Source organism: Bufo gargarizans, chromosome 3 (genome assembly GCF_014858855.1).
Source record: "Bufo gargarizans isolate SCDJY-AF-19 chromosome 3, ASM1485885v1, whole genome shotgun sequence".
NCBI lineage: Eukaryota > Metazoa > Chordata > Amphibia > Anura > Bufonidae > Bufo > Bufo gargarizans.
This window is the reverse complement of record NC_058082.1, coordinates 510146418-510172176: the sequence shown is the minus strand read 5'-3', so window position 1 is coordinate 510172176 and position 25759 is coordinate 510146418. Positions and strand designations below refer to the sequence as shown.

The 25759-nt window shown below is 45.0% G+C and overlaps 2 protein-coding genes across 3 annotated transcripts in view; one reads left to right on the top strand and one right to left on the bottom strand.

The window, feature by feature from the left end:
- Positions 1–97: 97 nt before the first annotated feature.
- Positions 98–4751, bottom strand: SAT1 (spermidine/spermine N1-acetyltransferase 1). Its single transcript, XM_044283950.1, has 6 exons — positions 4506–4751; positions 4015–4066; positions 3649–3732; positions 2404–2505; positions 2285–2325; positions 98–589 (listed from the first exon to the last, which is right to left on the bottom strand). Exons 1-6 carry the CDS (start codon positions 4569–4571, stop codon positions 419–421), a joined length of 516 nt encoding a protein of 171 aa, XP_044139885.1. The 5' UTR covers positions 4572–4751; the 3' UTR covers positions 98–418.
- Positions 4752–15948: 11197 nt separating this feature from the next.
- ACOT9 (acyl-CoA thioesterase 9) overlaps positions 15949–25759 on the top strand; it is a 47485-nt gene continuing 37674 nt past the window's right edge. For both annotated transcript variants that reach the window (XM_044283949.1, XM_044283948.1), the window contains exons 1-2: positions 15949–16095; positions 20567–20661. In XM_044283949.1, coding sequence (XP_044139884.1) covers positions 16067–16095; positions 20567–20661 — 124 coding nt within the window. In that variant the 5' untranslated portion in view covers positions 15949–16066. The remainder of the gene's footprint in view (positions 16096–20566; positions 20662–25759) is intronic.

Genomic DNA, 25759 nt, shown 5'->3' with positions numbered 1-25759 from the left:
CTACTAGAAAGTGTCATTTATAGTCTGCACCTGATGTTTCATGCAATGACTAGAGAAGACTACTCAATTATAGTCAAAACTCCACAAAAACCATGAAGGCAGAACAAACTTTGCTCTTTAATTCGTAAAAACAGGTTAATTATACAAAAACCTTAAATACCAGTGTGTACATTGTACACAATCACACGACTTACAAGAATGAAGTTATATTTACATGTAACTGAGGATCTTCTGTTTGGAGGGCTCTCTGAACAATCTTGGATCATAAAGGATTTTGAGGGGGGGGCGCTGGTGAGTGATACCTCATGCTACAATGCCACTGGTACTAAAGCTTCTGAATTAGTTACCGTGTAAACACTACATAACAAGCAAAGAAAAGATATTTTATTTAAGGATCTCCTCTGGGATATATTGGGTTTCACTCCTCAGCTGCCATCTTGGTCAAGTACTCTTTGTCGATCTTAAACAGGCGCCAGCCTTCTTCAGTGGAAAGATCAGATGCTCCACGTCTCTTGTAGAAACGGATAGATGGCTCATTCCACTCTGCTACCAGGAAGTGCATACTGCTACAGCGACACTTCACAGCAATCTGGTGAGAAAGGGCAAATTAGGCATGTAAGTTTTAGACTGTCTTACAAGAGATAATGGGTTGCTGGTGGCCAGCTGGCCAATACAATGTGTAGGTGCTCTAGGTTTGACCGATTCACTTAATCAGCAAGGAAGAGTTTGCAATAAAATGTATGTGGAAAACCGGCACTCCTCACCTGGTAGTGCACTACAAAGGGCAATGTAGACAGGTTGATGGGTAAAAATATGTATTTATTAAGTATCAATATCACTAATAGGATGTATATAATTTAATGGGAGGGGGGGGATCGTGGGCCTAAATTCGTAGGATTAGATTTAAACTGTAGTGATCAGTGATCAAAGGCATAAGCGTTGGAGGAGGATTGAACACAATGAAAAAAATTATATATTTTTATTTTTCATCGTATTGTTTAATCCTCCAACTTTGATGCCTTTTTAGGTGACCACTACATTTTAAATCGAATCCTACGAATTTATACACATGATCCCCCCTCATATTATATACATCCCATTAGTGATATTGATACTTAATATATATTTTTACCCATCAACCTGTCTACATTGCCCTTTGTAGTGCACTACCAGGTGAAGAGTGCCGGTTTTCCACATACATTTTATTGCAAACTCTTACAAGAGATAGTCACAAGTTGAGCCTTGCTCTGTTGTGAATGCACTAGTAACCATGAACCCAAACTGCAGTTAAGTGGCAGATACTAGGGGTGCACCGAAATGAAAATTCTGGTCCGAAACCGAAAATTCAGGATACCCCTTGACCGAAACTGCCTTTTTGCCCAAATACTTTTAAAAGACCCCCCACCCCATAACAGTGCCATCCACAGACCCCCCCCCACCCCATAACAGTGCCATCCACAGACCCCCCCCCCCATAACAGTGCCATCCACAGACCCCCACCCCCCCATAACAGTGCCATTCACAGCCCCCCCCCCCCCCCCATTGTACAATTAATAGAAAATAGCAGGGAGGGACTGGGAGGAGGAGCTGGGGGCCGGTGCGTTCACTGTTCTCCGGCCCCCAGCTCCAGTAGTTATAAAATGTTGTACAATTAATAAGCATTCTATTCATGAGGCCCCCTCTGCAGTATTACATTCAATACAGCCACATCCTACTCACAGGGCTGTCATCTTAATGCTGGCCGGCCGGGCAGAGGAGCGGCAGCGTCACAACTGACGTCATGTGCCCGGCCTACTTTCTGAATGAAGTAGGCGGCGCAGGCATGTGACGTCAGTCGTGACGCTGCCGCTCGTCTGCCCGGCCGGCCAGCACAGCCCTGTGAGTAGGATGTGGCTGTATTGAATGTAATACTGCAGATGGGGCCTCATGAATAGAATGCTTATTAATTGCACACATTTTATAACTACTGGAGCTGGGGGCCGGAGAACAGTGAACGCACCGGCCCCCAGCTCCTCCTCCCAGTCCCTCCCCGCTATTTCCGGCCGATATGTAAAAATATCGGCAGAAACAGATTAGGTGCATTTTCGGCCGCCAAAATTTCGGTGCACCCCTAGCAGATACTGTACAATGATATTTTTGCTTAAAGTGCCAGTATTCCATGCACCATCAGGCAAGTTATTTCCGCTAAGTCTAAGTAAGTCCTAATGTCTCAATCCCCTTTCCAGGAGGTATTTTAGCATTTTTTTACTTCAGAGCCATTTATGGTACCTTACAGAAAACTCACCTGACTCAGGTGCTTGAATATTTCTGATCCAATTCCAGACCCTAGGAAAAGGAAACTAGTCAATATATAGAAAATGAACATTCATTGGCAGCTACCACTATGGATTTTAGAAAACATACCTCTGAATTCATTCATTACAAAGAAGTCTTCAAGATACAGAAGCTTCCCTATCCATGGGTCATATGTGAAGTAGTACATAGCAAAGCCAACAATCGTATAGCCTGTTAAAGAAGAAGGCTGCTCATTTAGAAAGCCACCCAAAACAGACAGTGCCAACAGTTATTCCATGCATTTAAATACAATAAGGCCAAGCTCACACATGGTAATTTACTGAATGCGGCATGATATCCACTATAGAAATATACTAGATTTCCCTTTACACGGTAGTTCAGAATAATAATCCACAGCGCCTTTGTTAACCATCTCAAAAATTGAAAAAATTATACTCTGTACATCGCTTTATTTATTAAGCACGTTACACAGATTTTTGCAGGTACACAGGTATTTACAGGGGTTATCCAAGACAATGCTCCCCCAAATGCCCAGGTCCCTCACATAGATAGCACTTATCACGCTCCTCAGCACCTGCATCACTTCTGATGCCAGCACGGCCACCGCTGCACCTCCCCATCACGCGGATGTGTAGGGAGAGGAGCCAATAGCAGGCTGCGATAGGAACAAGCCTCCATAGCCACTGTTGGCTTCCCCCCCATTGTGAGTTCATCTGTGTAACAGGGAGATGCAGCGGCAGGCCTGCTGGCTTCAGAAGTGATGCGGGTGCCAAGGAGCGAGGCAAGTACAATCTAAGGGGCAGAGCATTATAGGTCTTTGATAACCCCTTTATGAGGAGAGAAAGCCATTTGTACCATTGAAAAAAAAATAAGTTGGTGTCCACACAAGAACTGTAAGGTGGAGCGTGAATTTCTTAAAGCCAACACTGCCCCCTAGGTCAAATTTTCAAGTTGGTATTAGATTTGCTCTTGAAGTGGAGAAGGTTCTGCAGTCGTAATGAAAAACCAGTGTTCTCCACTAGAACCCTTATCTGCTGCACGCGTTTTCTGATCTACCGTGTTGGTTGTTATTCTTGAATGGATGTCCCTAATGGCCTTACCTCGTTTCATGCTCATCTATGTTATTGTGTAACGGATCTTTTAGTTACCTCCCCACCCGCCCATGTACACGGAAGGGCCATCCATGTACACGGCGAAGCTAGAGACTGTAACCTGAAGATTGGGACAAATTAAAGAGAAAATGTGATTTAACAAATACTGCAACCGCTTACAAATAGGGTCAATACAAGAAATGCCACAAGGCTTAATAGAAGTTGGAGAAGATAAGAAACAAAACAAAAGTTCACTTGTTACCATCAACAGTTTGATTCTCCTTCGGTACTTCAGCAACAAGACAATGGTAGAAGGGATGTTCTCCAAAGCCATCTTCTAAAAGATCTTAACAGGGAGGAGAAATCATTAGCATTGCATGTTACACGGGTCTGGTAAGCAGACTATCCCCCCTCCCCCATGTACCATTGTATTTATCTAAGCAGTGTTCCAAAGGCTCATGGGACCAGATTGGCTAAGTGCCCGCTTTAGGATCAGTGAAGCAAAACAAGCCATGCCAAGGCTAAAAATAACACTGTACAAGTCGGCAGGTGCGCCGAGCCCATCTAACCGCAGATCTACTGCCTACAGGGCAAGATCTTCATAGAAACAGGATGAGTGGCCACCTACCTTTCTCAGTTAATACTACTTGGTTCTCCATATCTTCATATTTTGCCAATTCCTTAAATAAAATATATAAATACAAATAAATAAATAGTCCATTAACAGATACCCAAATATAAATAAATCCACTTTGCAACCACAATCTAAATATATACTGATCAACGTATTGCTTTCCTATGGCACAACATGAGCGGGGCAGTCGTATGAACCCCACTGATCACAGGCTGTACAGCGCTGCTGAATATGTTGGCACTATAACATGAACAGGAAACAGAACTGATGAGTAATCCTGAGGTTATATCATCCGCTGCCCTTAGGGCTTCAGAAGGGGAGGGGGAGGACTTCAGAAGAGACAAAGGCACTGGATACTGCCCATAACCCCGGAATTCCTCACATAACAAGTGCATGCTAATCACATCTAGAAGAACCGGCCATTACAGAAAATTTCCATCTCATGAATATTCATACACAGATAAAGCACGATGACGTCAATGCACCTTTATGAGTCGCAATAGGTCCTTACAGTCTCCGGGCACAGCTGACCGTATGATAAAATTGGCCATTTTCGTCTCTTGTTCTTTTTTCCTTTTCTCACAAGTCCTCTGTACGTGAAGAGAAGAAGAAGGTGTTTCTTCATTCGCTTCCCAGGGGCTACCGCTCCTTAGTCAGTCTGGGACCCTGACCGGGCTGAGACTCCACGAACAAGCCACCGTGCTGCGGAGACGTCAACGACGAAGTATGGCGGAACGAGCCCGAAGTGTCCTATCTATAGACGATGAACCGCCTCCGGTACCGCCCTCTTCTGTGCTTCAGCCAATAAAAATGGGATTGCGTAACTCCTTTTAGGAACCTCTCCGCCCTGTCACGCCTGACCACTGACGTCACACATCCCGGAAACTGTGACTCAGAAGAGTGATAGTTGGCAGCTCGGCAGCGCCACCTGGTGTCTTGTGTGTTACAACCTCTGTGGAAATGTCACTAATAATCTTCATTTCTCCTGCCATCCACTAGCATGTTACATTAGGACCCACAGGGGTTCATTTTGTAATTTACACGTTGCATCCCTTTCCAACACGAAAATTAGCGCTGTTTGATACTGTATTTGGCTGCAATGGCGCATGTGAAGTAATACAATAACATTGTCTAAAAGGGCTCATGCGCAGAAACGTATTTTTGGTCCGCATCCGATCCACACTATTTGTGTGTCAGTTGAGGACCCCTTTACTTCAATGTCTGCATCCATATGTCTGTTCCGCGGCCCTGCAAAAATATAGAACGTGTCCTATTCTTGTCCGTTTTATGGATAAGGATAAGATTCTTCTAATAGGGGCCGGGATCCATGTTTTGCGGACCCGCAATTTGCCGACAGCAAAAACTGCAACACCTGTGTGCATGAGACTTGCTAATAGCAGCCGCCGCCATACTTTTTATTGCACTGACAATCACAACCGAAGCTGAAGTTGGTTTCTTATTCACAAAAATCTGTTCTTGTTTTTTTACTAGCCTTCTTAACAAGGAGAACTTAAAGGGGTTCTCCGGGCCATGCAGAAAAACCTGGAGCGTTCAGTCCCTGTGGAGAAAGACACTTTCACTAGTACTTAAAGGGGTATTCCGGTAGGTAAAAGTTATCCTGTGGATAGGGGAAAACTATAAGGTATGTGGGGGTCCTACTGGTGGCACCCCCACCAATCACAAGAACGGTGGCCCCATACCCCCTGCTGATCCCCTGAAATGTCCAGAGCGGCCTGTTGCATATCCCCGTGGCCGCTCCATTCATTTCTATGGGAATTCCAGAGATAGGTGAGCGCTTTGCTATCCCCAGAGCTCCCATAGAAATGAATGGAGCGGCGACACACATGTGCGACAGGCCGCTCTGGTCATGTCAGGGGGGCTGCAGGGGGTATGGACAGGGGATAACTTTCACCTACCGGAATACCCCTTTAACTCTCAGCGGGCTGCCAATGCTGCAATCTCTGCTGCACTCAGACCGACTGTGGGCTCTTCTGCTCAGGTCCCAATCAGTCTTCCTGCTCATCTGAAAGACTTATTATTAAAGGGGCGCTTGTATAACCCCTTTAATAATAAATGGCATTACAGTGAGATGTCCTGAGGTGAATAAAGGGATAAACACAACAAAAACATAAATAATTGTCACAAAAATGGGAATCAAAGTGGGCATCCAGGAGTGTGACTTAAAGGGGGTCTCTGGGAATAAAGACATTTTCTGTGTGTCCTTTTTTCTATTTGGATCCTTTGAAGAAGAAATAAAGTTACTCCCTGGCTGGATTCTGCTGTTCTGTGGTGCGCCACATCGCTCCTGTGCCCCGGGATACCTGCTGGAGCTGGCCGTGCTCCCCTGTTCTGGTCCTCAGTCTACATCCGGCGGTGCATGGTCACACACTCCGCAGCAGCCAATAACTGGCTTCAGCGGTAACGCGCCGCTTGTGGCCACGTCACTGCTGAAGCCAGTTATTGGTTGAAGTGGAGCATGTGACCATGTCCATGAAGTGTCGGATGTAAACATGGACATGTGGGAGGATCAGAGCAGCAGGGAGCATCTAGGTATGAATCTTCTATTTACAGAGGCAGGCTGAGGACAGTACATAAAAAGTATTTATTCCCGGAGAACCCCTTAAAGGGTTAAATTAATTTGGACCATTGATCTTGCACTACCAGCACACAGAGGGTGATGCCCCACATAAAATTCAGTTAGGTTACTTGCAGACGAGCGTGTGCGGATTAGGTCCGGATGCGTTCAGTGAAAAATGCGCTATTTCATAGGCAAAGTCATTCAGTTTTGCCTGCGATCGCGTTCAGTTGTTCAGTTTTTAGCGCGCGGGTGCAATGCGTTTTGATGCGTTTTTCACGCATGTGATGAAAAAACTGAATGTATACAAACATCTCTTAGCAACCATCCGTGAAAAATGCATTGCATCCGCACTTGCTTGCGGATGCGATCTACACGCAGCCCCATTCACTTCTATGGGGCCTGCGTTGCGTGAAAATCGAAGAATATAGAACATGTGCGTTGCGTTAAAATCGCAGAAAGTGATGCGTGAAAACCAACGCACATGTACACAACCCCACTGAAATGAATGGGTCCGGATTCTGTGCGGGCGCAATGCCTTCGCATCACGCATTGCACCCACACGGAATACTCGCTTGTGTGAAAGGGGTCTTAAGGTCAGCCTGGCCCAAAGTGGTTCTGAGCATAAAAAGTGGCATCAAAGTGGACAAAGGGTTACTTTTTGCTGATTTGAATAAGGCCAGTTTCACTGCTGTCAGAGGAGCAGCCTGCCAGGGTTCTCGGCATCCAGCCTAGCCGGATACAGCCGTTCCCTGCCACACCCCATAGACTATAATGGGATTGCTGCAGGCAACAGTTTTTGTCCGACCAAATCCTGGCATTTAAGCCGGGGAGCATCTGCTCCCATTATAGTCAATGGGGTCCGACGGTGAACGGCTGTATCTGGCTAGGCCGAACTCCAGCAGACTGTTCCAGAACAACCTGCCGATTTCTTAACACAAGTGTGAAAGTAGCTAGGTGTAGGTGTTTTCAAAGGATTAAATGGCTGCCAGCTGCCAGCTGTGTTCACATTTTTATCTCACATTACATGACGTATGCATTAAAGGCTATGTACACTTTTGGGGGCCCATTTTTATTTATTGTATTGTACTTATTTTGAGCTAAACATCCTTTTTTTAATTAGTCTGTATTAAAAATATGGAGCCATTTTTTTGTACAGAGCTGAGATGCTTTACTAGCTTCCTGTGGATTTTCTGTCTTTTCCGTCAGTTGGGGAGTTGACAGACTCCTTATCTTTGCTCTCTGACAATATAAACACTTATTAAAGCTCAACCCTTATCTTACTGATAAGAATGTGGCTTATGACCTCTCAGTAGGGTAGAGATAAGGTTTATTAGATGACCAGCACAAAGTGAAAGTACCAGTCACACAGCTAGAAAAACAGTTAACCCTTAATAGTAAATAATCTTTATTAATTCATAGAACGCACTATAAGTCCTATCAGGTCCATGTACAAGAAGTCCACCCATATATTGAGAAGAGGAGGTGAAGTGACCCTGGTAATGATACTACATCTAGGCCCTGTGCCCAGGGGCGACTCCTGGTGGTGGAGACCCCCCGTCCTCGAACCTCACTGACAACTCCTAGTACACCCTATGGTAGGCGGGCCGGCAACGGCCGTATGGGTGGACTCGGTTGGGCATGGACCGGACAGGATTACCCTAAATGCACAGTGTATACTACCCTATCGGTAGGGATACCAAAAGGTACACGATGCAAATGACTACAGAACAAAACACAACAAAAAATTGACACCTAAGAGGATACCTAGTGAAGGCACAGACGTGTCTGTGCTAAAAACCCCAACGCGTTTCACCCACTGTGTGGGATCATCAGGGGGCGCATTGATAATAATAAATAATATCATAAATCATGGATGTCTAACAGAGGGAGGACCCTGTTTGGGCCACCATGATATATCTGTAGGACAAACCCAGGTGTCAAATGACGGTCAGGGGAGGATGCCCACTGACGGTCATAATAAAATGATTGGACCAGATGACCTTACTGGGAGGGATGAAAATGAAGGGAGGGAAGAATCACGCATCGACCATGACGATGTTTGAGACACGCTAATTTAAATTTCATGGAAACATCAAGGAAGTCTGTAGAAAAAGCGAAAGAGACATGTATAACTATACATATATAACCATCAGACACCCAGATAGAAAAAGTGAGGGACCATCACCGAGACAAAAGGTCTCAATACGGGGGGGGGGTCACTCACTGTGTCCAGAGGCCGTGTATGTTATATATGAATGGGCCCTTTTAGACATAAACAGCGTCCGCCTTATTCATACGACACAGCCAAGAGATGTACCACGATGAGCAAACAGCTGAACAACTGAAAAGAGGTCACAATGTCCAATGGATGAGACAGAACCCTCATACAACTATGTAACAAGACCTAAAACTATGGGCGTACCTTGCGACAGATCAGACTATCCATGAGAATAAAAAGACCATTCTTCCTGCATGTCCTGAATAACGGAAACACGAAAAAAAGCGCCATTTGTTTCCAGACAAGCATAGTAATCTACTGCACGGTAGTAGAGTGGCAGGGATTACTCACTGTTAGTGCCGGCAGTTAGCTTCTTCCTCCCAAGATCAATGTCTTCTCCAACATTGAGCCAACATTGAGCCATGGATGGCCACCCCCTCTTATACTTCCCCCCTCCCATTATTGAATAAATTGATAAGACCCTGTGCAGGCGAAGCTGTGTGTTGGTAAGCACATGGTGCGTTCCACTGTGGAACGCACGCCGCACACTTGACTTCCGGTATCGGCACCCGGATGTGACGTGGGTGCGTTCCACCGTGGAACGCACGCCGCACATCGGCCTGCTAGTGAGCGGCATAAGGATGTGACGTCAGGTCCCCAGCGCTGTAGGCTAAAGCTAAAATAAGCACTGGCAGGTTGGAGACTATAACTGACGTACAAATAGAACGTCACAGCCAATGGAGCTGCGCGAAGGGAGCCAGCATATCATGAGTGCGGCAGAAAGATTTGGCTGCTCTAAACGGGCCACAATTGGCCAGATTAATATACATACAGGGGTGGGAGGTGTGAGAACTGACTATAAAGAGGTTGGGCCATTGAGGGGGGATAGGACAAACATAGATGCGCAATCATAGATATGTATAAGGATATATCACAGATATAAAAATAAGTGAAAAATATATTTAATCACTGTCAATGATAACACCACTGGGCGCTTCACGCACCCGGTGCAGTATCTTAGGGACGAAAAAATTCACCGAAACCTTGGGTTGCAAGGGGGTAAAGGAAGGGGTAAGGGAAAAGGGGAAAGGGGAGACAGGGGAAAATACCCAGGATAAGCCAGAGGACCAAACGGTACATATAGTCAAAGGAAGCATGAAAATGTGAGTCTTTCGTTAAGCCCAAGGGGGGACTGGGACCGGAGTCTATGGATCCATTCGCATTCTTTTTGTAGAATTCTCCTATCCCAGTCGCCCCCACGGGGGGACGGATGAACCACGTCAAGAACGGTGAAGCGGAGAGATCTTGGATCACCGTTATGGACCTCATTAACATGTACCGCAATCGGGGTAACTTCCTTATTCTTAACGTCATTCACGTGTTCGAGAATTCGTTTTCTGAACTCTCTGACTGTCTTGCCAACATAGTCCAGGGGGCAACTACACTGGCAGAGGTAGACTAGTCCCTTTGATCTGCAATTAATAAAATCGCGTATCAAAAAGGTCTGACCCGTAGTTGATCCAGTAATGCTCTTAGCTGTGTTGATGTATTCACATGCCTTGCATCTGCCGCAACGAAAAACGCCAAGCGGCCGACGGTCCAGCCAGGTGCCCTCTTTGACCGGTGGTGTAAAGTGACTGGTCACCAGTCGGTCTCTAAGGCTTTTCCCTTTTCTATAGGAGACGGACGGCCGTTCAGACACAACTGTAGAAAGATCCGGATCCATCTTCAAGATGGCCCAATATTTGTTTAAAATTCTCTTAACATCTTGATTGGAAGTGTCAAAGTTTGAGATGATTCTCAACGGTTGGGGACTATCTGTTCTCAATCTTGGGGTAAGTAGGTTGCTACGTACCTGAGACTGTGCATGTTTAAAGGCATCGTTGAGCACTACCTGTGGGTAGCCTCTCGCCCCAAATCTGGCCTGTAGGGCCCTCGCTTCACTGAAGAAAGCTTCATCACTGGAGCAGTTTCTCCGTGCTCGGAGGTATTGTCCTCTTGGAATACCCTTTTTGAGGGAAGGGGGATGGTAGCTGCTCCAGTGAAGAAGAGAATTTGTGGCCGTAGTTTTCCTAAATAAGTTAGTAGATAGACGGTCCCCTGTAATTGTTACTTTAACATCCAAAAATGTAATAGTCGATGGATCCTGTTCATATGTGAAGTGGAGGCCAATTTTATTACTGTTGAGATCTGAGGCGCTAGGGGTATACAATACAGATCACATAATAGCTTTATCATCAGGCTACTTGAATTTACCCTTACGCACAATTTCTTTCTATTTGATTCTAAATTCTACCACCAGCTCAGGGGGACGGCAATGGGGAGCCCTTGTGCCCCCACCTATGCCAATCTCTTCCTGGGCTGGTGGGAGGATACACACGTCTTCCCTGACCATGAAGTCTGGTGGTCCAGAAATATTCATTTCTGGACCCGTTATATCGACGACGTGTTTGTTGTCTGGAAAGGCGATCTAACGGGATTTAAACACTTTGTCTCAGATCTCAACAGTAATAAAATTGGCCTCCACTTCACATATGAACAGGATCCATCGACTATTACATTTTTGGATGTTAAAGTAACAATTACAGGGGACCGTCTATCTACTAACTTATTTAGGAAAACTACGGCCACAAATTCTCTTCTTCACTGGAGCAGCTACCATCCCCCTTCCCTCAAAAAGGGTATTCCAAGAGGACAATACCTCCGAGCACGGAGAAACTGCTCCAGTGATGAAGCTTTCTTCAGTGAAGCGAGGGCCCTACAGGCCAGATTTGGGGCGAGAGGCTACCCACAGGTAGTGCTCAACGATGCCTTTAAACATGCACAGTCTCAGGTACGTAGCAACCTACTTACCCCAAGATTGAGAACAGATAGTCCCCAACCGTTGAGAATCATCTCAAACTTTGACACTTCCAATCAAGATGTTAAGAGAATTTTAAACAAATATTGGGCCATCTTGAAGATGGATCCGGATCTTTCTACAGTTGTGTCTGAACGGCCGTCCGTCTCCTATAGAAAAGGGAAAAGCCTTAGAGACCGACTGGTGACCAGTCACTTTACACCACCGGTCAAAGAGGGCACCTGGCTGGACCGTCGGCCGCTTGGCGTTTTTCGTTGCGGCAGATGCAAGGCATGTGAATACATCAACACAGCTAAGAGCATTACTGGATCAACTACGGGTCAGACCTTTTTGATACGCGATTTTATTAATTGCAGATCAAAGGGACTAGTCTACCTCTGCCAGTGTAGTTGCCCCCTGGACTATGTTGGCAAGACAGTCAGAGAGTTCAGAAAACGAATTCTCGAACACGTGAATGACGTTAAGAATAAGGAAGTTACCCCGATTGCGGTACATGTTAATGAGGTCCATAACGGTGATCCAAGATCTCTCCGCTTCACCGTTCTTGACGTGGTTCATCCGTCCCCCCGTGGGGGCGACTGGGATAGGAGAATTCTACAAAAAGAATGCGAATGGATCCATAGACTCCGGTCCCAGTCCCCCCTTGGGCTTAAAGAAAGACTCACATTTTCATGCTTCCTTTGACTATATGTACCGTTTGGTCCTCTGGCTTATCCTGGGTATTTTCCCCTGTCTCCCCTTTCCCCTTTTCCCTTACCCCTTCCTTTACCCCCTTGCAACCCAAGGTTTCGGTGAATTTTTTCGTCCCTAAGATACTGCACCGGGTGCGTGAAGCGCCCAGTGGTGTTATCATTGACAGTGATTAAATATATTTTTCACTTATTTTTATATCTGTGATATATCCTTATACATATCTATGATTGCGCATCTATGTTTGTCCTATCCCCCCTCAATGGCCCAACCTCTTTATAGTCAGTTCTCACACCTCCCACCCCTGTATGTATATTAATCTGGCCAATTGTGGCCCGTTTAGAGCAGCCAAATCTTTCTGCCGCACTCATGATATGCTGGCTCCCTTCGCGCAGCTCCATTGGCTGTGACGTTCTATTTGTACGTCAGTTATAGTCTCCAACCTGCCAGTGCTTATTTTAGCTTTAGCCTACAGCGCTGGGGACCTGACGTCACATCCTTATGCCGCTCACTAGCAGGCCGATGTGCGGCGTGCGTTCCACGGTGGAACGCACCCACGTCACATCCGGGTGCCGATACCGGAAGTCAAGTGTGCGGCGTGCGTTCCACAGTGGAACGCACCATGTGCTTACCAACACACAGCTTCGCCTGCACAGGGTCTTATCAATTTATTCAATAATGGGAGGGGGGAAGTATAAGAGGGGGTGGCCATCCATGGCTCAATGTTGGACCCTGGGAGAAGACATTGATCTTGGGAGGAAGAAGCTAACTGCCGGCACTAACAGTGAGTAATCCCTGCCACTCTACTACCGTGCAGTAGATTACTATGCTTGTCTGGAAACAAATGGCGCTTTTTTTCGTGTTTCCGTTATTCAGGACATGCAGGAAGAATGGTCTTTTTATTCTCATGGATAGTCTGATCTGTCGCAAGGTACGCCCATAGTTTTAGGTCTTGTTACATAGCTGTATGAGGGTTCTGTCTCATCCATTGGACATTGTGACCTCTTTTCAGTTGTTCAGTTGTTTGCTCATCGTGGTACATCTCTTGGCTGTGTCGTATGAATAAGGCGGACGCTGTTTATGTCTAAAAGGGCACATTCATATATAACATACACGGCCTCTGGACACAGTGAGTGACCCCCCCCCCCCCCCCCCCGTATTGAGACCTTTTGTCTCGGTGATGGTCCCTCACTTTTTCTATCTGGGTGTCTGATGGTTATATATGTATAGTTATACATGTCTCTTTCGCTTTTTCTACAGACTTCCTTGATGTTTCCATGAAATTTAAATTAGCGTGTCTCAAACATCGTCATGGTCGATGCGTGATTCTTCCCTCCCTTCATTTTCATCCCTCCCAGTAAGGTCATCTGGTCCAATCATTTTATTATGACCGTCAGTGGGCATCCTCCCCTGACCGTCATTTGACACCTGGGTTTGTCCTACAGATATATCATGGTGGCCCAAACAGGGTCCTCCCTCTGTTAGACATCCATGATTTATGATATTATTTATTATTATCAATGCGCCCCCTGATGATCCCACACAGTGGGTGAAACGCGTTGGGGTTTTTAGCACAGACACGTCTGTGCCTTCACTAGGTATCCTCTTAGGTGTCAATTTTTTGTTGTGTTTTGTTCTGTAGTCATTTGCATCGTGTACCTTTTGGTATCCCTACCGATAGGGTAGTATACACTGTGCATTTAGGGTAATCCTGTCCGGTCCATGCCCAACCGAGTCCACCCATACGGCCGTTGCCGGCCCGCCTACCATAGGGTGTACTAGGAGTTGTCAGTGAGGTTCGAGGACGGGGGGTCTCCACCACCAGGAGTCGCCCCTGGGCACAGGGCCTAGATGTAGTATCATTACCAGGGTCACTTCACCTCCTCTTCTCAATATATGGGTGGACTTCTTGTACATGGACCTGATAGGACTTATAGTGCGTTCTATGAATTAATAAAGATTATTTACTATTAAGGGTTACTCTTTAGCTGGACCTGCGATTATTTCTTTCAACCCATTATATTTAATTATATCCACTAGGCTGGAGTTTGTTAGAAAAACAGTTAACCCTTTGTGACAGAAAGGCTCAATATTTTTAATAAAGGCCAATTCAAAATATGATTTTTAGCTAAAAATGGGTAAAATGCAATAATAACTAAAAATTGCCTCCATTTGTGTACATAGCTTTTAAAAGGATATCTCGGGCGGATGCAGTACAGTAGCATCCATCACCATAGGGTTCTGTCTGTTTAAAGGGATTCTGTCACCAAGTTTTGGGCTATAGAGCGGCGGACATGCACGGCTAGATCGCCGCTAGCATGTCCGCAATATACCTGTCCTATAGGGCTGTGTGGTTTTCATTTCTTTAAAAAAGGATTTTATAGATATGTAAATGAGTCTTGTAGGTGTCCAAGGGGCTATACAAACCTTCCTGGTGCCCAGCCACGCCCACCTGTGAAGGAGCCCAGCACTGCCTATGTCCTCCGAATCTCCTCCTTTCATAAACGATAGATTGCTGTAATCTCGCGATGTGCGGGCTCACGCATGCGCAGTTCTTTCCCTGAGGCTGATGCCAGCACAGGGAATGAACGCTATACCGGCACTGCGCATGCGCGAGCTCACGCATCGCGAGATTACGGCAATTTATCGTTTTATCGTTGATAAAAGGAGGAGATTCGGAGGACATAGGCGGTGCTGGGCTCCTTCACAGGTGGGCGTGGCTGGGCACCAGGAAGGCTCGTATAGCTCCTTGGACACCTACAAGACTAATTTACATATCTATAAAATCATTTTTTAAAGAAAAATAAAACCACACAGCCCTATAGCACAGGTATATTGCGGACATGCTAGCGGCGATCTAGCCGTGCATGTCCGCAGCTCTATAGCCCCAAACCTGGTGACAGAATCCCTTTAACGTATGATTTTTTTTGCTGGACTCTGCAGGACGGAGAAGCGCAGTCTACTACTTTATTACATCTCTTTTTCCCCAATGTATACGTTAAATGTGTTGAAGGACGTGATGTGAACATGGCCTTACACTGCTGGCACACAGGCTGTACAGGTTTATGCCCAGGTTGTGTCAGGCTGACCTCAACTGGATTTAATATGGGACATCGCCCTCTGTGTGCGGGGTGACATCAGTGGTCCGAAAGCATCAGTTATTCAAATCAGTAAAGAAATGTCCCTTTGCCCTGTTGGATGCCAGCTTTTATTCCAGGAACCTGTTGGGGCCAGGCTGAACGTGGTACAGGAACATGCCCTCTGTATGGTGGCAATGTGAGTTCAGGGGTCCAAAGCCATTTAACCCTTTCAGTCACACTCTTCTCTGATGCCCAGTTCTGCCAATTCTTTCGGTTTTCATGCTGCTTTCTTTTCAAGTCAGTGCAATATAATTTATTACAGACATAAGTTCTCTTCATAATTCATTAATACATATTATGTGTAAGAAACCAACTCCAGCACCGCCAGTGAAACTGCGAGCACGGACACAGGAATAGAATCCTAGCCAGTCACAGCCAGCAGTGCAGCGCTGAGGTAACAGAGCGTTACTGGAACGCCCCACGCTCTATGGTAGCTGGCCGCTCTGCACAGCGCTATCTATGGTGCGGGAGGACCGAGTAGATTGACAGGAGGGCTTGTCATAGGCAGAGGGCTGCGGAGAAGTGCCTGGTAGTCACCCTGTCAGCGCCCGGCGCCCACGATGCAGAGGAACATGCTGCTGGCAGTCAGGTAGGAGCTCCCTTCTCTGTCATATACCATGGATTAGGTGACAACGCCCAGTCCAGTGCCCTAATGTGACCTCTCCAGCCAGCGAGCTGTGCAAAGGGTAGTAGTGAGGTTTCCCAACGCAGGGTGGGGACCAGGAGTCACAGCGGAGTGGCATGTAACATGCCAGTGTATTACCAGTGTGTGAATGTTACCAGTGTGCCAGTGTGTGAATGTTACCAGTGTGCCAGTGTGTGAATGTTACCAGTGTGTGAATGTTACCAGTGTGTGAATGTTACCAGTGTGCCAGTGCCAGATGTAACATGCCAGTGTATGAATGTTACCAGTGTGCAAGATGTAACATGCCAGTGTGTTACTAGTGTGCCAGTGTGTGAATGTTACCAGTGTGCCAGTTCCAGATGTAACATGCCAGTGTATGAATGTTACCAGTGTGCAAGATGTAACATGCCAGTGTGTTACTAGTGTGCCAGTGTGTGAATGTTACCAGTGTGCCAGTGCCAGATGTAACATGCCAGTGTGTTACCAGTGTGCCAGTGCCAGATGTAACATGCCAGTGTGTGAATGTTACCAGTGTGCCAGATGTAACATGCCAGTGTGTGAATGTTACCAGTGTGCCAGTGCCAGATGTAACATGCCAGTGTGTGAATGTTACCAGTGTGCCAGCTGTGAGATGCAGCCATTACTAGGGGAAGTCCAGGCAGAATACGGTAGGTAGGGATGGCTTTGTGCTGTGGCATCTCACCAAGCCCCATGCTCCATATCTTTAAGGGCACTGAGTTTTGGTACAACGTTTGATACGTCATATAGTGTGGCATGAATCGCACAGTACCATGTTAGCCAGAAAAAAAACTATGTGATGTTGAATACTTTTGTGTTAAATATATAAGTATTATAGGAGTGATACCTTAAGGGTCCATTCACATTTCTGCAAAATGGGTCCGCATCCGTTCCGCAATTTTACGGGAAACAGGTGCGGACCCATTCATTTTCAATAGGGCCGGAATGTGCTGTCCGCATTTGCGGATCCGCACTTCCGTTCCGCAAAAAAATAGAACATGTCCTATTCTTGTCTGCAATTGCGGACAAGAAAAGGCATTTTCTATGAGAGTGCTGGCGATGTGCGGTCCGCAAAATGCAGAACGCACATCGCCGGTGTCCGTGTTTTGCGAAACGCAATTTGCGGATCCGCAAAACACATACGGACGTGTGTATGGACCCTTATTAGCTAACCAGAAAAAATCATCAAGCCTGAAGTAGAAGCCTTTGTGCTCTGAAATCTTGCAATATGACTTTTTTCCGGTTAACCAATAAAGTTATCACTCCCGAAATACTTTTATATTTAACATCACATACTGTACATACGTCCTAAGACATGCTGAGACCCCCGCCAATCCGTAGAACGAGGAGAGAGAAGTGTGCACAGGAGACAAGCTCAGTAGAACGTCTTGTGGCTCCTCTCTGCTCAGAAGAAGTCTAGGGGCCTGTCTTGTTTCCATCTTCTGCAGCGAGGAGAGTGAGCACATTTTTTCTCCTCATTCTACGGGTCTCTGGGGGTCTCTACGGGTCTCTGAGAACTTTTGATATGTCTCTATAACATATGAAAAGTTTTACCAAAACTTAATTAGAGACTATTGGAGGAGGACAGAACGTGGCAGCTATTGATGGCCACCACAGAGGGACAACTTCTGGGGAGGTATTTGGTTCTGCTGAGGCAGTAGGTTCTACTTGGACACTATTTTGTGCTGACCTTGTCTACCAGTCTTGGCCTCATCTACTGGATGTTGCCTAGTCTTTTGTCAATTTGGACCCCTACAACATGGGGGCTACTTTTAGTTTTTTTTTTCAGGCCATTTTCAGTTCCCGTAGACCCCTGGGGCCAGCTGTGACATGTCAGTCTGTGAATGCAAGGTCCCATTGACTTCAAGCTGACCTTTCATATCTGTGCTGCCTTAGGCTTCATGCTCTAGAAGACCCCATTCACCTGTATTTACTGTATTTTAGTAGAGATCTTTGTCATAGATCCCACACTGGCAGGTTTTTAAGCTTCCTTCACATTTTTCTTTTTGTGGCGTTTTTTTTTGTGGAGCTATATTTTTCTTTTTTCTTATTAATTTTTTTAAGGAAACCTGTTATACACTGTATGCTGCGGTCAGTGAGGGCATCAGAAAGTGGTGACAGACACTTAGGCCCTGATTTATCAAACTGAATTTGTCTTTATTTCGGAGTAAAATGTGATTTATTTATTTTAGTCGTTTTACTTGTAAGACAAATATATCAATAGTCTGCGCACGGCAAAGTTTTAGAAATCCAGCTTTTTGTGGTAGCTCCTATAGAGCACGTTGGTTTTTGGTTGTATTTATCATTGGGAAAGTCCCTAAAAATGTTCTCAGCTCCACTCCTGACCTGCCATAGTTGTGGCAGATGCAAATAAGTCAGAATGTGATAGTTTGCCTGTGCTAAATTTAACAAGTGTTGTATGCCACGCTCATAAATTTGGTGCACATGGCGTTACCTTTATGCCCCTATGCACATGGCAGTATCCATTTTGCAGTCCGCAAATGGCAGATCAACAAAATATGGATGCGGTTTGTGTTGCATCAACATTTTTGGTGCGCACCATTTTCTGCCAAAATTCTGGCGTTAAAATCTATCTCTAAATAAGCCAACCAGTAGTTGGTATAGAGTCAGAGAAAAGTGTCTGTCCCTTCTCCAGATTCATCATCCAGCCTGAGCCCCTGGGATATATCTGCAACAGGGCTAGACTGCCTGGCTAACCTCACTACAGCTATAGGATTAGTAAATGTGGACCACTGTGGCTTTTTTGAACTTTTAGGGTCAAAATGGAGCAAGCTCTAGGTAGGCTATTTTTCTGGTGTTTTTTTTTTTGTGTTTTATTCATAGGCATTGCTGTAGGACTGAAAAATCAGCATAAGGCCTATTGCACACGACCGTATGGCTTTTTCAGTGTTTTGCTGTCCGTTTTTCATGGATCCGTTGTTCCGTTTTTTGTTTCCGTTGTGTTTCCGTTTCTGTTCCGTTTTTCCGTTCCGTTTTTCCGTATGGCATATACAGTATACAGTAATTACATAGATAAAATTGGGCTGGGCATAACATTTTCAATAGATGGTTCAGGAAAAAACGGAACGGAAACGGAAGACATACGGATGCATTTCCGTATGTGTTCCGTTTTTTTTGCGGATCCATTGACTTGAATGGAGCCACGGACCGTGATTTGCGGGCAATAATAGGACATGTTCTATGTTAAAACGGAACGGAAAAACTGAAAAACGGAATGCATACGGAGTACATTCCGTTTTTTTTGCGGAACCATTGAAATGAATGGTTCAGTATATGTTCCGTATACTGAGCTCAAAAAACGTCCAGTATACTGAACGCAAAATACTGTCGTGTGCATGAGCCCTAAGGCTACCTGTACACAATGTGGATTGCGTGCAAAAAAATAGCAGTGTAATACTTTGCACAATGTGCTGCACACTAACAAAATGTGCTTGCGCGTCTCCACAGACAATCATTATTTGCGCAGAGCAATGTGCAAGATGCGTTTACTCACCCTGGTGATTGTCAGCACCTTCACACAACACGAACATTTGTCCCCAATATTTTCCCAATCCTCGGCCCATGTAAAGCCCATACACTGCTCTGCTGACAGGCTTATATAAAGCCCCATCTACACACATATTTCTTGCCAAAAACCGTGGGACGGTAGTGTGAAACCCGCCTCCCGTTGTTTTCAATGGGAGGCCATACTGCTGTTCGTGCAGCCCTAGTTTATTATTGTGACCGCGCCAAGAAAGGACATTTCATTCATTCAGTGGGGCTAAACCACGAGCGGGTCCCCTGCATTCAAATTGAAAAACTATGGTGGATTTTGACAAAGGCAAAATCAACTGTGTGAACCAGACCTAACTGCTTTATCTGCTAAATTGTATATATTTTGGCTGTCCAAAAGTGGCTTACTGTGGAGGGGGAATATTTATTTAAATAGGGTAGAATGGGTTAAAAATAAAAAAGGATACCTTACTGATTCCACCATTGCTGCTGTACCAACAACACTCTTCTTTGGCTAAGGTGAGTCCCCACTGCTGAGTGAGCATCTCCAGTTATGGGAGTTGTGAACAGTAAGTGGAGAGTTGCATGGAACAGAGCAGGAGGGGCATCAGTGGGGGATCAGTGAGGTGAGTAACGCTTCTTTTTATTTTTAACCTACAACCCATAAATTCCTCTCCTCTGGAAAACCTCTTTAACTTTTCAGACTGAGTAAAGGAAGAACGGGATAGTCGGCGGCTCAACCAGGTGAAGAAGGTTTTGCAGTATTCTTTATTGTTAAATTTTCTCTTACATGTTACATGTTTCAGGGCCGAACAGGCCCCTTCTTCAGACTAAGAGCAAGTCCTTTAACTTTTTAGACTAGGAGCTCTTCTGTTTTCTTACTGGTCTTTTCTCTTGATTTCAGACTTGGTGTGACCTGTCAAAGGTCTGGCTTTCTAAGATCTCTGATGACAGCAAGCACCATGCACTCTAAAGGCCAGCTAGTAGATATGAATGAAGGTAAGTGTGGATTTTTTGTTCATGCTTATTTTATGAGTCAATTGTTATAACTAAAATGATTTCGGATGTGAAGGCTAAATCAGCTTCCACCACGGTTGGGGCTGGTGCCACCTATACAGTCCCTAAATCTCTACATATATACATGGATCATATAAAAAAAATATATATATATATAGAACTCTGAGCATATTTTTAGGTTACCAGTTGTTTTTTTTTTTTTGCAATTCTTTAAATGTCCTCAGAAATAGCTAAATCCAAAGTGTAAACCCAATAACCATATAGAATAAAGAAAAAAAGTGGAATAAAAAAAAAAAAGGGCGGAAATAGAGAGAAATGAGGGGAAGGAATGAAGGGCAGAGGGAGGAGGTAGGTAGGGAGTCATTTATGCCATCTCCTTTCGCTAATGCTTAGATGACACACTCGCCCCAGTCTCATCACTATATGATAATGCCACGATGTCAGTTTCTTAACATCACTTGGAAAGCTTTCCCAAAAGCCTGGATAACTCTGTGGAGTAAAGGAACAGAAAGAGAGAGAGAGTTCCATCTCGTATAGAACCTATCCCCCTGATAATGAGAGTATGCAATCAGTTCTTCCATTCTAAATAAATGTCGGAGCTCAGCAGCCCATTCACAGAGAGAGGGCGCCACCCTCGACTTCCAGTGCCTTGGTATCGCTAATCGTGCTGCTGTGAGGAAAAACCTCAGAGCACTCTTCTTAATTTGGGCTAAAGTCCCTGGTACTAGTGAGATAAGAGTCACTTTGGGTAGATTGGGTACTTTCTTCACTGAAAACTTGCTGTAAACCTGGAGCACTTGGTCCCAGAATTTGCTTATAATAGGGCAAGACCACCATATATGTAACACGGTTCCCTGCTCCTGTCCACATCTCCAACATAAGCTGGATACATTAGGGAACATTCGGTGAAGGGTCGTCGGGCAGTAATACCACCTGGAGAGAATTTTAAAATTATTTTCTTTTGCGTGGGCTGCTATGGACAATCCATGAGAGAACGCACACATCTTGAGAATGTCCTCCGGTGAAAAAGTGAGCTGTAGGTCTACTTCCCATTTTCCAAAATAGGTAGCTACATCTGGGTTGCTCTGGTCCAGTAGAATCTTATACATCTGTGATAACAGTCTGAAGTGAATTTTGGGTTTTAGAAAAAGGGTGTCAAGTTATGACAAAGCTTTTGGCTGAGTAAGCTATTTAGGTACGATCTTAGCTGAGCATACGTGAGCCACAGAAAGCCTTCAAGCCTGTCATCCAGATCAAGGGATTCGTAGGACACTACTTTTGCATTCTTCATGACATTGCGGACCCTGGGATACGAAGATCTATTCTATATTAGGAACCTATCTACCCTTAATCCAGGAGTGAAAGCAGGATTGCCCATGAGGGGCGCCATAGGACCTGGTCTCTGTGATATCTGAAACTTCAAGACCCAGCTGTCCCATTGAGTAACAGCATGACAAACTAGGAAGGGCCATTCCTCTAATGATGGTCTATCGTCCTGAGTCACCCATGGAGCAATCAACAAGTCCATTGGGGAGATTTTTTTTGTTCCAGCTGGACCCAGAGTTTCAGAGATGACCTATTAGACCAATTTAAGATCCGCATGAGGATCGCTGAGGCATGGTACAGTTTTAGGTCTGGCAGTTCCGCTCCCCCTCTACTTCTGGGTTTGGTCAATACCTAAAGGAAACCTGTCACCAGGATTTTGTGTATAGAGCTGAGGACATGGGTCGCTAGATGGCAGCTAGCACATCTGCAATACCCAGTCCCCATAGCTCTGTGTGCTTTTATTTTGTATAAAAAACGATTTGATACATATGCAAATTAACCTGAGAGGAGTCAGAGCTTGCAAATATGACTCTTCTCTGGTCACACAAGTAAGATATGACTCTTTTATGTTAATTTGCATATGTGTCAAATTGTTTTTTTACACAATAAAAGCACAGAGAGCTATGGAGACTGGGTATTGCGGATGTGCTCTCGGCCATCTAGCAACCCATGTCCTCAGCTCTATACTCAAAATCCCGATGACAGGTTCCCTTTAATGTTTATCCTGGGTTTGCTTGTACCCCAGACAAAGCGTGTTATGGCTCTGTGAAGAGTCAAGAAGAATCTACCTGGTACACAGATGGGTATTGTTTGAAAGAGATACAAAAATCTCGGTAAGATATTCATTTTGACTATACTCATTCTGCCAAACCATGACAGAGATTTCTCTTCATTTAGGTTTTATTGAAATTTTTTCGGTACAACCAAAATGAAGACAAGCGCAAATTCAAACAGTGTGAACAGTTCAAATATAATGTCTACAACACTGTAGTGGGAATACACACCCGTCAATACACAGCGCAAATCATGGAAGAATATGAATTAGACACCTTTAGATTGATATGTAAATTATAATAACAAATACCATGACAGAGATTTCAATGAATATCTCTGCAGGTATTCTAGGGTCTTCCTCTGCAATGGTAAATAATTGAGCGGATATAGTAGGTGTAAGTGAGTCGGGATCTGTAACCCTAGGTAGTTAAGGCTCTGAGTCTGCCAGCAAAAAGAGAAGTTGCTCTGTACATGGAGCACATCAGTTGCAGGGAGTGATATGTTCAGCAGTTCACTTTTGGTGAGGTTAATCTTGAAGTTGCTGAGATAGCCAAACCGCTGGAATTCACTGAGAATAGATGGGAGGGAGGTATGAGGGCTCGAGACATACAGGAGGAGATCATCCGCATAAAGTGCCGGTTTATGCTGGCAATCCCTGACCCGTATTCCAGTAATGTCCGGATTCCTTCTCAGCGCATTGGCTAGATGTTCCATTACCAAGACGTACACAGCAGGGGCGAGTGAGGGCACCCCTGCTGAGTCCCATTTCTAATATTGAAAGAAGGTGCTAGTATACCATTAGCTGTGGGGTTGGTGTAAAGGGCACAGACTCTATCCACAAAGCTAGGCCCTAATCCTATTTGTTTCAGGGAAGCTATCATAAATCTCCAATGTACCCTATCGAATGCTTTTTCAGCATCTACTGATAGGAGACACAAAGGATCCTGATTAGAGATGAGCGAACCTCTGTTTTAAGTTCGGCGTCTAAAGTTCGGGTTTGGATTAGCGGAGAATCCCGATCTGGAACCGGATATGGATTCCAACTTCCGTTGTGGTCCGTGGTAGCGGAATCAATAATGGCCGATTATTGATTCCGCTACCACGGACCACAACGGAAGTCGGAATCCATATCCGGTTCCAGATCGGGATTCTCCGCTAATCCAAACCCGAACTTTAGACGCCGAACTTAAAACAGAAGTTCGCTCATCTCTAATCCTGATGACTATGCGCCCTGGATAGCAGTTGTTTTTTTAAGATGGCCGTACATATGAGATTAATGTCAGATGAACCTGCCAATTTTGGCAGGAACGGCCAACCATGTAATGTGTATGAAGGCCTCTCAACTCTCCCTCGGGGGAAAAGAAAGGACCCGGAAAAGGAGACCTCATATAGTACATGACAGTCTCTTTCTAACAAAGCTAGAACCAGCCCTGTACCTCACATGGATCCAGAGCTTATCCCATGCATTTCTCGATTACTCTACTAGATTTTTCTCAGGCCGGCAGCTCAGTGGGCGTGTCCTGTCTGCTGCATCTCTCTCCCTGTAACTGTCACACCTTCTAACAGTAAATAGGGCTGGCAGCAGTTTAAGGCTGGAACTGAGCATGTGTGACCACCTCAGTACCCATTACTATACATTTTAACAGGGGGCATCATTAAAATGACATAAACAGAATATCTCACAACGCGAGCATTTTCATAACAGAATGTAATTTTACTAAATTAACATGTTAACATGTCCCGTTCATGGTGAGAGCGTTCAGTTATAGCTGGCGCTGCATGTAGTATAATGTACTTAGTGTATTAGCAGTGTATGTATCTCGATCAGGTTGCATGTGTACTAAATGACACATATACATCTAAGGACATATGTTCATCATTTCCACACATGTACACGCTAGCGCATCACGAGTTCCTGGAGCGGCACGCTGACTTCTCCGTTTTCTTTTTAGTTTTTTTTTTTGGTACCCTGAATAGCACATTGTACTGTGAGCGGGGGTCATCCTCTAGTAGATAGAAGCCACATCCAGGTGTATGTCAGTGTGGCCTAAGCATGAGGGCATGTTGTGGTCTTTTATATACTCCAAGTACTCAGATTTTCTACAGTGGTACTAGAAGTCATCTCCAGAACTACACAGCTCCATCTATTTCTGTAGTGGACCGACCTGGTTGCAGCAGTGCTACAGTAACCAGTTCCGTCTACTATGGAAAATGATGGAGCTGTGTAGTTCCAGTGCTGGAGCTACGGCAGAACAGCAGGAGAGCGAGTGTAGGAGCATAGGCCGTCAATATTAAAGTAGAGGGTAACCCTTTTAACTGTACATAGGAGGTTAAAGAGGTCCTGTCACCAGCTGAAAAAATGGAAACTGTGTATTATTTCTGCCACCCTTTATGCTAATATTATGTGGTTTGTATTAGCATAAAGGGTGGCAGAAATAATACACAGTTTCCATTTTTTCAGCTGGTGACAGGACCTCTTTAACCTCTCTTCTCCCAAGGTATAGTACATTCAAGTCTCTAAAGCGGTGTAGTCCCACGTGCTATTAGCCTGTGGGGCGGCAGAAATTACAGACCCATATGTCGGGAACCAAGGGGTCGCAGCAACCTTAAAAAAAAGAAAAGTACTCCGAGAACAAGCGGTATTAAGTTTCCATTTTTTAAACTGCTGACAAGGTCGTCTTCAAAGGAGGTGTCCGGCCTATGAGCCAACAAACCCATTTTGTGTTCCATTAGGCTACATTCACACGACCGTATGGATGGGTCCGCATCCATTCCGCAATATAGAGTATGGCCTATTCTTGTCTGCAATTGCGGAAAAGAATAGGCATTTTCTATATAGCGCCTGCCCTGTCCGCAAAATGCAGAACGCCCACGGCCGGTATCCGTGTTTTTTGGATTCACAATTTGTGTACCGCAAAACATGGCACATGGTCTTGTGAATGTACCCTTATACTTTTCTGTTATTTTTGTTCAAAATAAC

Bases quoted from the DNA above. Each gene is read 5' to 3' on its own strand.
- SAT1 (XM_044283950.1), bottom strand. From the start codon at position 4,571: ATGGCCAATTTTATCATACGGTCAGCTGTGCCCGGAGACTGTAAGGAC. The intron at 3,733-4,014 runs GTAGGTGGCCAC...CTCCCTGTTAAG, and splicing joins AGTAGTATTAACTGAGAAAG to ATCTTTTAGAAGATGGCTTT. The intron at 2,506-3,648 runs GTAACAAGTGAA...CTTCTTTAACAG, and splicing joins GGAGAATCAAACTGTTGATG to GCTATACGATTGTTGGCTTT.